Below are 15,992 nucleotides of genomic sequence, written 5' to 3' on the forward strand. Positions count from 1 at the left end.
GTAACAGAAGAGGTACGAGTGGATAGTTAGTTGTTACACCGCCAATACGCCAGCAGGGGGAAGCATTGTACTTTTCACTGCAGCTCTCGAACGTTACGCTGCACTTGCAACCTTTAATCTAAAGTATGTTTACTGTGCACCCTGTACAGACAAAGACTGTGTTGTATAATCAGTAGCACAAAGATAAAACCAGGAGAAATCATGGAACAGAGAAGACCACTTCGGTCACTCACCTTTTACGGTAAACAGAGCTTATTATCAGCCAAAACTGAATATACCAGATTTCCCCCGTGTGGGATGAATAAAGTCCTATCTTAAAACCACGAAGACAACAAAAATTACACTGTACCATATGTATTTTAATTTTCGATATGTCTTCAGTACAATAATGCATATGCCCATTTTAAAACAACATACAAACACAGAAGGCCTTTCCAGAATACATTTTCAGGTATTTTTCTTTAAATATTTTTTTTCACAGAAATGATGATACATCAGAGAAAGGCACTTTCACATTCTTCTTATTTTTAAAATGATTCATTGTTGTGTTTCGCGATGACATTCATCGCATGATAATTAAATATACCTATGTATGTGAAACCAACAGGCACTGTAGGTAGTGTTAACCAAAGATCGCCCGACAGGGATTCTTCATGTAAATATGATCCCTTTTGTGGGATTATTTTTCAATGTCGACAGATAAAACATCTTGAGGAAACATTCATTTATCAAAATACCGTTTTTTAAGTTAATAAGCATATCAACATACCGGGAGGTTATAAATTACATTTACAGTTTGAAAGCAGAGTAAAAAAAAATTGCATAACTAAACCCCCCCCCGCCCAGACAGAACCGACCTCTTAAATATAGCAACTAACTTCACCACTGTAAGTGAGAAATTTTACACCCTATTAAAAACTAACCACATAAAATTTCAGTAAAGTGGACTGACAGTCTGATGACTGTTTACTTCTGCTTCTGAAGAGAGCTGTAGTATTCAACCAGCACCTTCCAGGCCTTGGGGGCCATGAAACCATCAGGAGGATTCTCTCCACTGCGGGCCAAGTTCCTCATCTTGGTTCCAGAGATGAACTCGAACTCAGCATTTCTAAGAGAGGGCAAGAATGGTCATGAGAAGTCTGGCACGGTCTCCACGCAATACAGTCAGGGCTGTTGCACCATAAATATTTCCAATCTGAATAATCAGAATTAATCATGATTGTTTGTATCGTGATTCATCTAGATCCGGCACGGGGGCTAATGGTTCGACCCATGGGCCACAAATTATTCTAAAATTTGACAGGAGGGCCGGATCAGGAGCAGATACTAAGAGCATAAGCATAAAGGCTAAAATGCTAAAAGCTTTTATGCTAAAAGGCCTTTTTTACGCCATCTATTGGGGAAATGTGAGCATTACATAGAAAAGACAGAAGTATAACGTTACTATTAATGAATAACATAATTTGAACATGTTTGGCAGGCCAAATTAAAAAGCTAAACGGGCTGTATCCAGTCCCTGGGCCGTAGTTTGTCTAGATAAATGTCAAAAAATGTTTTTTTTATTCCAGATTATTGCTGGAACAAAAAGACACAGACACCTTGTGTGGTGTCTGAGTCTATCACTATGTGATAGACTCAAATGATGGAGTTATTAATGATGACAAATGTCAAGTAAAATATATATAAGTGCAATTTAAATCTCTGCTTTATGACGTTGCGCAACATGTGAAGAAAAAAAAAAACAACTGTGTATCAACTGTGTGACGGTAGAGTGACAGCAAGTGCCATAAATATTAAATGTTCTGTTGTGCAAGGTGACCAACGTCTTACATTCTTATCTCCAGAACTCGAGAACGTATTGACGCTCACCTTTCTTTGTCATAAAAGTCCATAGCCCTCTTAGTCTTGTTGTAGGCTGCTACTCTGAAGGGGATGATCTCAACAGAGGTGAGTCCAGGGGCCATGGTGAGCACCTTGCTTCCATGGGTGGGCTCATACAGGTCCTGTTTGGTCTCAGGGTGAGGCATGCCGGCGGGGTCCCTGCCGACGATGTAGAAGTTGGCCCCAGCGATCATTCTGGCTCGACAGTGCCATTGCACCTGTTGAGGTAGAGGAAGACGTTGTTTGATAGTCAGTCACGTCGACTCAAAGTCAGCACACAGGTCTGGCTTTGAATTTTTTTGTTTTCAAACACAAGTGATGTTTGATTTGGTTCAAATAACCCAGAACGGATACTGAACCAACAGTACACTTAAGAATCACTGACTAAAATAACAGTGAAAGTGTCTCACCTCTGTGGGTCCGGCGTACATCATGGGCGAGGGGAAGATAGCAACAATAGTGTTAGCTGGGTCCAGAACGCCCTCCTCGAGGACAGCGGCGTGCTGCTTCATCCTCCATTCCAGAGGCACGTCATCATCTTTGGTCCAGCCTCCCAGCGGGTGCAGCAAGAGTACCGGGTTCTTGTAGCCTCTCTCGAGCAGACGGCGCTTAGTGTCCTGCATCAGGAGGGCGTGTCCATTGTGGACCGGGTTACGCAACTGGAATGCGAATATGGCATCTGTGGAGAATAACATGAGGAGGGGAAAGTGTTTTAAAAAGAAGTCTGTGTAGAATGTGAGCGGTGGAGTTTGAGCAGAACAAACAAGAAAAAGTATTTTCACAGCAAACATGCTCATCATGCCTTTCAGTTTAACTATTGTCACACAGTTAAACTGAGAGTGGTTAACGCCACCTTAGATCTGTGACATCGGACATGTGATCTCAACACACCTTAACTGAAAATTCCCTACTGGAAGCAGCTTTAAGCTCTCAGGTTAAAACAAATTCACCATGGAACAAGAACAGCAAGGTGGGACTTCTTTTGTGCAGATTTACAAGTGCCAAGATATAAGGAACTGCATTCACACCAGAACATGTCTGTTGAATTTAGTTAATGACATGCAGCTTCAAATTTACCATTGTTTTTCACCTGGCCTTTGGTCAAGTTCCTCTGAAAGAAAAAAGTTTAATTGCTAAACAGTCGGTTTCCTTTCTGTCTTTCTGTTACAGCGGGCATATTATAGGAAACAAAAACATCTGATTAATAAACCAGTATACATATAAATACGTTGTCATGCGGCGCTATTTTCTAACCTGCTTCCATATCTTTGAACTTCTGCTTGAGCTCCTGTGGCGTAAGGCGATACTGGTCGAGCCCATCATTCCATTTGATTTGCTCCAGCACCTCCAGGTCTCCGCCCACAAGCCAATCACCTCCTTCCATAACCATCTGCACAAGAAAATATGACACGTTACAGATTTCTTTGTAGTCTTGCCAGTCCATTTTAAGTGTATTACGGTAATACATTTCTTGGAATTCCTTTTACAGGTCTGTTATCTCATCAACAGACCGATGATAGATAAGATGGCGCTCATTTGTGACACAGTGAAGGAACACACTGACATGTTGCCAGTAACCACAAGTGTGCGCAGAGGTGATTTACCGACTGACCTTGATGTAAGGGTGCAGTGGACACGTGGTTCCCCACTGTCTGGCACAGCGTTCTTCCTTGCGGTTCACATAAAACTCTGGGTTCCTGAGAATAGCCACTCGTTTGCCCTGATATTCCAGAGCTACGGCTGCAGAGCCGTCCAGTTCCTGTTTGACCTCACTGTTGACAGGCAGCACGATGGGAATAGACATGTTGATGGCACCACCTGGGTGGAAAAACAAAACAGCCTGTATTTTCCCAACCTGTATTGATACAATATTTTCACAAGAATTCTGAGAATCTTTATCAGCATGTAATGTTTTTCCTTTCATCGATCAGTCGGACATAGATCCATTGCTCAGCCTTCTCACACTGGCAGTCATTAAAATCATTATTTTGTACCTGCAAACACACCTAATATCTGTGTGTATTTGATCAATGGGAGGGTAAAAGCAAATCTGATCTCAGGCTGCTACAGACGATGTAACCAGGATGCAGAGAGGTTAAACCAGTCGTGCAGTACTTAGTAGCGTCTGCGTCACCGGTCCCAGGTGTGAAGCACACCTGACCAGGCAGTTATCTTACCGTCCAGCAGGCTTCCAAAGTGTAGGACCTGGAGGAACTCTCGCTCCCTCATGAAGCCCTTCAGCGGGCTGGCCCAGCCCTCTGACAGGACCTGCACCCACTGTAAGTCCAACTGTAAACAAAGGATAACAACTAATTACCAACACTGAGACGACGACAGCCAATCCTATCTTTTTTGAAATTTACTCTGGGAGTGGGAGATGGTAATGCACTGTGTACACAGATGAAGAGCAATGTATGCACAGGACTAAGAATCCAGGAGAGTCATGAAACACTCACACACATTTGCCCTCCTGCATACACATATACATATATATGTATTTTTGTACATTACTGTATATATTGAACTAGAAATTGTAATAGTTTAGTTCTATTTTCTTTTTACAGTTAACATATGCCTTTTGTTAAAGACACACCTTTAATTATTTACCACAATGTTGTTTGGAACCAAGTGATAAATATTTTTGTTTATTCTATCTTTAAATTGCCAAAGGTTCCATTAAAAGCTGCTAGCATACGAGCTAACTGTTATATGGAGTTGAAGTTAAACTGCCATGTCCAGGGTAGGCCAACCCTGTTGTTAACCACCGCCAGAGACATGAATATGTCTTTATAATGTGTCATATTGAGATTTCTGGATTAAGTTTTTCTATGTCAATTCCAAATAGCTGTTTGACAAATTTAAGTATTTATGTATTCATCATTCTTTTCCTGTAAATCTGAGTCACACTTTTTAAGCTTTGCAATATTTTTTATGCTTAAACTGCAGTTTCGGCAGGAAACGCAATTATTTTGTTTCCCGACTAGACCTCAAAGAAATGTTGTAAGATCTCAACAGTTGACTATTCGCTGTCTGAGAGGAAAACAAATCAGGAGATTAATATGAACATGCACATTCCAAGGGGAGGAACCTTATTTGTTTCCATTGGCAGGAAAAGCAGGGGTAAAAGAGGACAACCACATTAGGATATACAATTACTTGTTAGGACTTTAGATATGATCAGGGATCTTTATCAGCAAATTTTCAATAAGCATCAATTAGTATAAAACTATGATTTTAGGTATTATTAGGTATTATTAGTATTACGTAATCATCTGATTCTCAAGTTTGAATTGCCAACTGTCGACAGTTGCGACTTCAGCATAACATCATAATCTGTGTAGACCTGACAGTTTGCCCCTGTTATAAAGCTGCTCCACTCCTCAAGATAGCGTCCAGCTAGCTTGCGCAAAAAATAGACTATAATATACTGAAAACATGTTTGGTAAGGATTTTCTTATGCTTAACAAATGTAATAATTGCTGAATAGTGACAAAGGGGGGTCCCTGGCCAGAAGCTAATGCTAATGCTGGGGGGGCGTTGACATGGGACAGTTTGCGAACACCTGGTTAAAGAGACAGAAATGTATTCCCCACAGACACAGAATATGTGTTTATCTTTTGATGATTTAACACCCAGTTGACCTACGAAAGTTCTCGTAGCGAATATTGACCATAACCGAAACACGATTTAATGGTTATGGTGAGAAGGACAGACAGGCATTGCAAACATCATACCGCTACACTGAAGTGGTGGGTTACCTTGGTGATGCTGATGGTGGGAAGCGTGTTTGCTTCAGCCGCGGCAAGATCCAGCTTATTCTCCGGAACAAAGAGGTCATTCACGTCGTCCATGACTTCGTTCGGTACAATATTCTGTGTGCGAGAAGAAAAAGGCAAGAATTGTTGTGATTTAAAAGTGATTCTTTCGAAGAAGAAAACAACGCTCCATCACAGTCTCCATCACACAGAAAAGCCAGCATGATGTCATGTCCATCCAACCGCACAATATCATTGATTTGACTCAGAAAATTATCTTATATATTAGGTTTTAATGTTTAGCTATAATGTTGTAGATAGATTTGTACCCAACCTGTGGGAATATACAGAGACCAGAACTTTCTGGTAAAAAAAACAAAACAAACTCCAAGCCCCTTTTTGATACTGTTATAATTATAATATATCAGCTCTAACTGAATTCTGGTCTTTAGAGTAGGTGAAATGACCTACATGACACACAAACATTTCACTTTTCAACTTGAACCACAAGTTCACGTTCTGTGGGAAATTACAAACAGCTTGTCATAAACTGAAGACATGTGACAATTACGCAACGCCTTGGAATCTTTCCAAGACAGAGGCTAATACACGCCAAGAAGTGTTTGTCTGATTTTGCTGCTATTTGGAAAGGTGGAAAGAAAAATAGTGAGAAGAACAATAAAATTTGAAGAATGATTATACGTGTTTCAGATCTAGCCTTACGGTATGGCCTAGCAAAGTCGTTGATTTGTACCATCATTGATAACAAGGAAGCAATAAAAGAAGCTAAAGTTCAAAGGAGTGACTGTTATCACCAAGCAAAGAGCTCAGAAGTGGAAAAGTTGCTACTGATTTGGATTAATGAAAAGTAGTTGGACGGTGACATAGTAATACTACTACTACTTTTTTGTGCCTGTCAGTAATTTTCCAGTCTGGCGTCCTAAAACTTCAGCAGGTTCAAAGAGCATCAGTGGTTAACATGATGCCAGTTTTACGCTGGTATTAACCCACATCCCATCCCGCCTGTAACCCAGTGCAATACTAAAAATGCAATAAAGCACATATTTGTTATTTAAATATTTGTTCATGATGAATACATAATTAACATTCCTTAAGAGAGATGCTTTGATTTTCAGCGCATAATAAAATTAAAAAAAAGTTCCTCTCCGACTCAGTGTAGTTTACGGATCATTAATGTTTGATCCCAGCCACTGTTTGACTTGAGGGACGTCAGCAAAGACAGCCCATCCTTCACTTTTTACACAGTCCAATATTCTTATCTTGACAATGGCTGTTTGATGTGCACACAGACTCACAGTATTATCTTGTCTGGAAACATGAATTGTTTGTGAACAAATGAACAAACAGCCGTCACCGTTGAAGCTGTGTCTTAATGTCTCTATCATCAAAACCCACCAAGAAGATACCTGTCACACCCACCTGCTCTGTGAGCAGCTCCAACACCTGGTTGAGGCATTCATTCACTGAGAGCTCTCCGGTTTTCAGTACCAGCTCTGGTGCCTCGGGACGCTCGTAGTTTGAATCAATTCCGGTGAAACCTGAAAAGACATTTAAAAAAAATATAAAAGTTCAAAAACATTGATATTAGGTTTTACTTCACATGTCATTACAACAAAACTGCAGCATGAAGAGACGTATTTGTTCGGCATAAATGTCGTCTATGATTTCTGTAATTCACAACAGTTGAAGTGTAGGACCTTTAATTTCTCCAGCGCGAGCCTTCTTGTAGAGTCCTTTCACATCCCTGGCCTCGCACACGTCAAGCGGCGCGTGGATAAAAACCTCAAAGAAGGGAAGCCCTGCGTTGACGTGGATTCTTCTGGCTTCATCACGATCCTGTGAAAAATAAAGTTTTGAATTTAAACAGACAAGGATCTGTTACAGACATCCTCAACCAATTAGAGTGTTTGTCTTTTTTAAATAATTTCTTAGCAATTATGTTATGAAGTGAACAACTTGCACTGACACTGTATTCTGACCTTGGTAAATGGAGAAATAAAGCTGGTGATGCAGACAAGCCCAGCGTCTGCGAACAGTCTGGCCACCTCAGCAACGCGACGGATGTTTTCTTCGCGGTCGGCGTCAGTGAAGCCCAGATTCTTGTTCAGGCCGTGGCGAATGTTGTCCCCATCCAGCGAATAGCACGGAATTCCGTTGGACACGAGATATTCTTCCAGAGCAAAACTAATGGTGGTCTTCCCAGCACCAGACAAACCTTTGGGAAAACAGACATCCAGACTTTCAGAACTGTGGTGTAACGTGTTAGGCAGGACGCATTCAACTGTAAACAAGGGTTGTAGAAAAATTAGTAATTAGGAATTTTTTTTTTTACCAGTCAGCCAGATAGTGCAGCCTCTGAAGCCCCCCCTTGTGCCCACGACCTTCCCTCTCTTGTTCCGGCTGACATGGTGGGCCTGGTACACCACATTGGTTGATCTCACGAGATCCTGTAACATAAAAGCATTCATGTTGTAGATGGTTCACAGTAATCAATAATACCGTCATTCGGTGCTAACTGAACAGTTACAGTTGTGGTGATGTGTGAGTGCAAATATTTGAAGGAAACTATCTACTGAACGTCTCCTCAGATCCACATCCTTTCTGGCCAAAGCAGCAGTACCATTTTTTTACGTGTTCAACTAGAGAGGGACTCTGTGGGTATAGCCTAGAATGAATGGGGCTATATTGACGTCCGGGGGAGAAAAAACGGGGAGGGAAGGGGGACATCGAAAGGATGAAGGGAGGGAAAGGAGTGACTAAACAATGTGTCCAGTGTAAGAACTGCAGCCCAGCGATGATGTGGCAGTGCTGGTGCCCACAGGTTCACCCCCTGCACACACTCTCACTCCTTCCCTGTATACATCGGGCAGCTTCTCCCGTTTCAATTTCAATGCAGCGACTGTTAAGTTTCTTGACAAGTCACACTGGAAGGTGTGTCTGGGGAAAAGTTACCACATCGTGTTTTAATTCAAACATTATTATTTGAAGAACAGCTAGATCTATATTTTATGCATCCACCTATTATTTACATAGGGCAGGTGTGCAGAAACGTTCTTTTAATATGAACATAAAAGTAAATAGTTGGGTTAACTCAACATTTGCTTAACAGAATGACGTTTATTTGAAGTGCTCAGAAGAAAGAGCCAGACGATTTTTGAACCAACATATGCTGCTGAAAAAATTGTATTCTTCATGTGTTATTATAATCATAGTATAACCATAGTTCCCGCTTGCTGTTAACTTTGTTACATTGTCTTTTTCTTGGATACACCTGTGTCTAAGACAAGAGCTTTCAGCTGCAGCATTAAAAACATTCTTACAGCCCTACGCATTGTGTTAGACCTCAATTCTCAGGAAACCATGACACATTGAGTCACACTGATGATTGGAAAAAATGGGATGACAAAATCCGTCAAATATTTATAAGTTGAACAGCATAAATGAAACAATACATTACCATAAAACAACTGTTTTAAACACAAGAATAAATCCATGTGTAATTGGCTTACTATTGTACAGCAACAACCAGATATCAGAATAGAACAGTTTTGAATTTCAAGTAACATGAATTGGAAAAAAAAAGTTGGTTATTTGATTATTACTAGTCAGTAGCATTGGTTAATTCAATCATCTTCTACTACTTCTTGATCTTTTCAGCACTGTCTGCAGGGTACGCCAGTTGATTTTGATTTCACAAATAAGAACAAAAAAGCCCATTCTTAATCGTCATGTTTTTGACAGTTGTTCTCAAGCTTGGTGGAACTGACATCTACTGAATGTCTTCTCAGATCCAACCCACGTTCACAGGCATTCAAAGGACTCACGTCAGCTTCATTCGTTCGGAATGCATCACGGCAATCCTTGCACTGATGGGACAAAGAAGACACACGTCTAACCAGTTTGGTGTCTTAGTGGACAAATGCCAATTGGACATCTATTTATAACTGGTTGACAATAACTGGGAGACGTAAAAGGAGCAGAAAAAAATACGGGAGGGCGTGAGAAAGAAGTAGGTGATGCTTTTGAGCCACGTTAGTAGTAATTAAAACATGAAATATTTCTTTAAAGCAGTGAATTGAGTTGACATAATTTGAGTGTCCTGTCAGAAATTTCTGTAATTTTAGGGCCCGTGACCTTACCTCACAAATAGACCTGTTTTCAAATCCAAACTAAACACTCATGTATGAGACCTCTAACCACCTTAAAGCTGGTTGGTTTTAAATAAGTATTTTATTATTTTCGTGTTGGTAAAGACAGCCCCTGACGTTTATAGCCCTGTAATTAAAATATTCAGTTTCCTTTGCCTATTTCGGATTTTCCTCGCTTCTTTTTCTTGACTTTAACCAAGTTCGCTGGGTCTTTTTTTTAATCAACAGTACATTCCAGTGTCTCACACTGGCCTCTTCTTCTTCTTCTTCTTCTTTCCCTCTGCTCCCTCCGCCCTCCCAAACAGCCCATCTCACAAGGCAACTTATGTTTTGACCGATGACTAAGTAAGTCCAATCAGTAGACGTGGAGACAGAGCTGAGACAAACAGTCCATTCACAGTGCAGGCTCCCATGGCACCTTGTGATACAGTGGAGCAGAACCACCGAAGTGGACACACGTCGGTCCGGCAGCAGAAGAATGTATTTATTTTTTACAGTAAACCTACACTCCACAAGTGCTTTTAACACCCCTGAATGACACTGCCACCCCTATCTCCACATCGGCTTACCTTACGAAGCTTTTTCACACCGGACATTTCGTAAAAATCCGCCGACAGACTTGTGAACAGACACGGGCCTTAGTGTTGAAAGGAGCGGATGGTCCTGTCTCACGCAACGGCTCTTGTCTCCAAACTTTAGGCAACAATACTCGAAGTGTAAGCGACGGCTCTTTAAAGGGGACTTTCAAGACACGTAGCATTCCTCTGGCCCGGCCTCCCGTTTCCTCCTCCTCCGTGGTTCATTTGCATAATATGCCGAATACAAGTCTTCCCTGCTCCGGCTTGACAGACTGGACTGATGGAGCCAAGGCTGATGAACTCAGAACTAAGTTTCATTTGGAGCAGAATACACACGTCGAATTCAATCAATAATATAACGTCTAGATTAATTACTTCATTTGTTTTAATCCATAATAAAGCTGAATAGTTACTATCACTATAAACGACCGAACTTGGCATTAAATATTAACGATATAACTTAATAAGAATTCAGATGTTGGTAAATGTCAGAAAATGATAGAAATAAAATAAAATAAATGTAGCTATGTAGCTACGAGAACTAAATAACATTTTAAAATAAAAGTAAATTGTGTGAAACGGTGGTGATGTTATTTGATGTGTCCGGTTCTTCGGGACATCCACAGCACTATGTTATCAACGCCCACATTGTACAAACATTAGCCTATACAGAGCTTATAAAAACATTACACTTGGTCGTTTAAAACAAATATATGCTCTGTGTAGAGAAAATTCACATTCGTGAGACATGCAGGGATATTTCTGTGGTTAACAAAATTGTTGTTCAAAACGTTTACAAAACAGTTGTCTGTTCATTTAACAAAGGCGACCGGCTCTGGGGTTAGTGATTTACTGGTTTACGTCAGCCAGCTCTAGTCAATATCTAGTGTCACCGCTCACTCCTGTAATACCTGTCCTGCTCTAAAGCTTTTATTTTACTGAACAATGGCCGGCTCATTTACTACCTCCCTCTCACGTAGTTTTTTAGTGACTTATTCGTTTCACATGTACATGAACATGACACCTGGACTCACCTTCACAGCAGCAGTCAGGTGAATATTCCATTCGTACTTCTGTTTACGTCTTAAACAGCATGGTTAGCTTATGACTCAGGCCTATATGACGTCCACAGCTACAGCCAATAAAATGTGACAAAGGTTAGGACGTCTTTTGTCTTTTGTATGTGAGTCCCCAATATTCTACATGATGTAAAGCATTTGATAAGGTAAGGCAGAAAGTGATGAGTAAATATTTGACAGAATGACACCATCAGACAAAATACACTGCAAAAACATATATTTCAGGTCATAATTTTACAATCAATAAAACGTGCAAAAATAATGAAAGCTGCAAAAACACTGGTGAGGTGATACTGCTGAATCAAAAGACCAATTAAAATGGACTGACGTGTTTCTTGTTGGTGTGGTAGCTCTGGAATTCTGTAGGGTAAAAGGGAAAGGTCAATTTTTTGGCTTTCCTCGAAACATCATTCAGTTCATTTTTAGATAAAGACCTCCACTGCAAATAAAAACCAAATAAAATATAAATTGCAAATGTCCCGAGGTTAATTGCTGTAATCGTGTGTTCTGCTATGAGCTTCAACGCAAATGAGCAGGTGTAGCATTAAAATGATAAATCTGTAGATATGACACTTGAATCTCTTGTTAAAGCCATGAGAACCATTAAAATTGTGTATAATGTGTATAATACTATTACTAAAAAAAATCACAAGGTAGTATTTGGTAATTAACTCTTTCATGTTGCATAGCACTTGAAGTGATATTTTGAGGACATGGTAAGAATTAAAAGCAGGAGGTTAAAACCTTTACAATATCCACATTCGCACTTGCAAATAACACAGGATTGACATAATTCCACATGGTCTGCCTAACTGTCCACTGGTTTGTTGAACAGCTGACACTCAGTCTCAAAGTCACAGCCCCGGAGAAGTTCTCTGTAGTGACTTCTGACATCTTCATAACGTGGCATGGAGGATGTCAGGTCAGTCAAACCAGGAAACGCCACAGGCTTCTCGTTGAGGAGTGCCTGCAGTCTCAGGTCACCATTTCCGCAGTCGTACAACACCAAAAGCAGGTTAGCAGCGTAGGGCATCATGTAGCTGGTACGGAAAGAACGCTGGGCCTGTTGGGCAAAGTTTGTTGATTTCAGGGCTTCACTGTCCCTAAAGAAGCCCAGCAGGGTAAGCAGTGGCAGTAGAGTCTCTGCGTGGCCTATCTGGATTGTCACAGCTTCAGTCACTTGCTGGCCAGATCTGACATAAATAGCATATGTTAACCGTTGTCGACACATGATACAGTACACAGAATGTGCATTTTATGAACAAAGGAACATGTACTGTTGACACAAGGTAGGTGTTGTTGATACAAGCAGTTAATGCGGTTAGCAACTTGGCAGTCAGGACATTTATTTATCAAAGATGATGATGAAGAAGAAGACACGGACGAAGAAGAACGCCTATTTTCCCTTGGTAAACTGGCTAGTTTGCTTACTTGATCTCGTTTGCTGCCTTGTCCAGTCGGCTGAACACATCGTGGAACAATATGCAACTTGCCTTGCTGTTGATGTCATGGCCGTAGCTTCTCTTCCAGAACTGCTTCAGGTCATTTGAATACTCCATAACCTGTTTGTGAGAAGATGAGATAAAAAGCTGTTAGTCAGGGCTTGGAACAGGGGTCATGTAAAGTCATACTGTCTTCTCTACCAGCTGTAGGACACCAGAGTCGAGTCAGTCAAACTTGATACAAAATTATCTTTGTGGGACAGATAACAGCAAACCTTTTCAAAGTGAATGAATACTATTATCTACCAATGACTTCTGGTGTAATCTGAGTTTTCCCAGTGGAATGACGAGAAACTCTTGGATATATTATAACACAATTGTTTTTTCTCCATGGAGACTTAACCTTTTATATTTATTGACACGGACTCCTCATGAGATCCAGGGTCCAAGAATCATAATAAATGATTGACAGAGAAATGTGTAAAATTAGGTCTGTGTAAGTGACACCGGGAAAATTCCTCCGTAAGTGAAGATGGAATTTCACAACAATACTACTTATACCAAACCACCAAAACTCTAACAAAAGGGCTCCAATAAATCACAAATTTCTCCATTTTTGTTGGCTAAATCAAACTATGCTAGTTTTAGCAGCCTTTAGCACCCAGCCTTTTTGGCATTTTGTCTGTCGTCACAATGCAAAGCGTTGATAGGTAGCGGGGAGTTGTAATTAGCAAATTAATGGGAAATGTAGACTGGCAAAGGGAAATCTATCCATCCATCCATCCAATTATCCATCCATCTATTTTGTTGTTGAGAGGACACATACCAGAGCATCAACTTCATCAAAGAGGCAACACCAAGGCGAGTTCACGGCCTTGATGGCAAACTCATACGCGCACAAATCAAAGGCAGCCTCTGCCATTTCTGTGGAAGGAAGGTTGCAGAAACGTATACGTAGGTAGGAAGTTAAGAAGATTTTTTTTTTCAAAACAAGATATAAACATAAAAGCTGCTCTTTAAAAATGTAAAATAAAAATGACGAATGAGAAAAGCAGCATACGAATAATTATCTCCAAACTGTTACAGATGATGCATTTTTTGTGTGGTCCAGTAGAGTTCAAAAAGAGAAGATATACAAAACAAAACAAAAAGTTTTGTGGCCCTAGGTATTGAGTAATAAGTGGTGTTTTGGTTTAATAATAATAATTCCACGCATGATCACTTTTAAGTCTTAAAAGCAAAGTGTCATTTAGCATCGATGCAGACCCCCACAGATGCTAACAGATGCTACGCTAACATACTTACTGATTTCACTGCTGTCCTAAATAACTTGAATTTCAATTATTCCACTAACCCTCTGTGATGGACTGGTATGGGACACGAAGGCGGTCTGCGATTTTTTCCTGGACCCTCCTCATCTCTGGTCCCTCCTTGAACAGTTGCATCTCTGCTAAGGCTGTGGCGTTTTTGTCAATTTCCTCTACAAACCTGGTGCACTTGTCAAAGAATCTCATCAGAGCATCATTCAGTGTGTGTTCAAACTCCACATCTGGGAAGTAAAGAAAGAGAAGAGAAAACAGAACGTTACTGGATTACAATCACATGGAGAATCAGGAAGTAGCTGGCGATGTTTTTAGGTTTTGTTTGGACATTGTAATACCGTCATTACTTGCAGCTCAAACTCATGCTTGTGGCTCGGTCACCGTGTTCTTTTACAGGTAGAATTTCACCTTGTTTAACAGGTACTGCCTGGTGTTTTTATACTTCGATACCACATTTAACTAAGCAGCTATAAACTAATAAACTTTTTTTAAGTAAAATTAAGACACTTGCGTGCCTTCTGTATTATAAAGAAAACAGGCCCAAGATTAGCTATGGCCCAGGACCTTTCTAACTGAGGCCAGTCTGGTTATGAGAGGTTAAGCTTTAGTAGAGCCAGACTTTAGATTTAGTTTTTTGTTGTTGTTGTTTTTAATTTTCTTATATTTATATTTTTTAATTTTATTTTACCTGATGTTTCTCCTTTGCCACGACTGTTGGGAAGAATGTCACCTCAGAGCAGTGACTTGTGTTAACCAAGCTCTGTGTATGTGTCCATCACAGGTACAAACCACAGAGTAATAACTGGACAACCACAGAGGAAGTCTATAAAGGATGGACTAAAGAGAAAAGCAGAACTTTAGCTTGTTAACGCTCCAATTAAACTCCACGGACTTAACCCAGTCTGTGCAGATCAACGCAGACAGAAGGCGTGTCCTGCGTCAGATTTATTTTCCAGTCACGTCACGGTGACGTTGTGATGTCATAGGTAAAGCTCGTACAAACATCTGTTGATTTTAACTACTCGAGTTTTGTCCCATGTACTGATTGAGGTGTGGTGAGACCCAGTGCAGTGAGGGTGAGGAGGGCCACGGTCCTACCTCTGATCGCCCACTGTTCTGTCAGTCCCGCCATGAAGGACAACGTGCTGTTGACACATCTGTGCTTGGAGCTCGTCATGAAGTTCACCTGTCCAGCCCGCAGCTTCTCCTCAGTCAGCAGTGAGGGGAAGAGCTTGGACAGCCTGACGGCCAGGTGCTTGTGGTCACTCACTCCTTTCATGGCCAGTCGGCCGTCCATGTCATCCGTGTACCACATCGTCCACTGGCTCTGGATTTCCCGCAGCCAGCTCTCTTCTCCAGAGGCTCGGCTCTCAACCAGCCCGTACAGCCGTCTCATCTTCTGGATGTTTTTAATCGTAGGGTATCTGGTGCCGTGCCTGATGACGGCTGTCAGATGAGCCTCTCGGCATTGTGGAGATGGAGGCTTCAGGGCGGACCTATTGACGAAGAGTATGTCGTCTCGGAGATGTGGGTTCACTTCCTCATATCTCCCCTTGGTGGTGAAATATTTGGCAATGACTGGTATGTCTGGGTCTTCTTCCGAATAAAGACAGCAGTAAAACCCGGTTATGTTGATGAGAAGCGCGACGACGAGGATCCAAAAGTTGGGCGTCATGATAACACACAGTTCAGGCAAATTCCGCCCGAGGACCCTAACTGATGACGTCATCGATCGACTGTCCAACCAACATTCTATATCCTGGAAC

At 41.1% G+C, this 15,992-nt stretch overlaps 2 protein-coding genes across 2 annotated transcripts; both read right to left on the reverse strand.

The window, feature by feature from the left end:
• Positions 1-338: 338 nt before the first annotated feature.
• Positions 339-10,605, reverse strand: LOC103387685 (bifunctional 3'-phosphoadenosine 5'-phosphosulfate synthase 2-like). The gene is made up of 12 exons (XM_008322443.3): positions 10,375-10,605; positions 7,990-8,104; positions 7,637-7,872; positions 7,355-7,493; positions 7,077-7,195; positions 5,640-5,753; positions 4,059-4,170; positions 3,494-3,699; positions 3,136-3,271; positions 2,292-2,560; positions 1,870-2,099; positions 339-1,108 (listed from the first exon to the last, which is right to left on the reverse strand). Exons 1-12 carry the CDS (start codon positions 10,399-10,401, stop codon positions 967-969), a joined length of 1,845 nt encoding a protein of 614 aa, XP_008320665.1. The 5' UTR covers positions 10,402-10,605; the 3' UTR covers positions 339-966.
• A 1,057-nt stretch (positions 10,606-11,662) lies between these two features.
• Positions 11,663-15,985, reverse strand: minpp1a (multiple inositol-polyphosphate phosphatase 1a). The gene is made up of 5 exons (XM_008322442.3): positions 15,325-15,985; positions 14,259-14,453; positions 13,731-13,828; positions 12,894-13,024; positions 11,663-12,655 (listed from the first exon to the last, which is right to left on the reverse strand). The coding sequence occupies exons 1-5, from the start codon at positions 15,953-15,955 to the stop codon at positions 12,271-12,273; spliced, it is 1,440 nt and encodes a 479-aa protein (XP_008320664.1). The 5' UTR covers positions 15,956-15,985; the 3' UTR covers positions 11,663-12,270.
• Between the last annotated feature and the right edge of the window lie 7 nt (positions 15,986-15,992).

The sequence above is a fragment of the Cynoglossus semilaevis genome, chromosome 12 (assembly GCF_000523025.1).
Source record: "Cynoglossus semilaevis isolate Cse_v1.0 chromosome 12, Cse_v1.0, whole genome shotgun sequence".
Classification (NCBI taxonomy): domain Eukaryota; kingdom Metazoa; phylum Chordata; class Actinopteri; order Pleuronectiformes; family Cynoglossidae; genus Cynoglossus; species Cynoglossus semilaevis.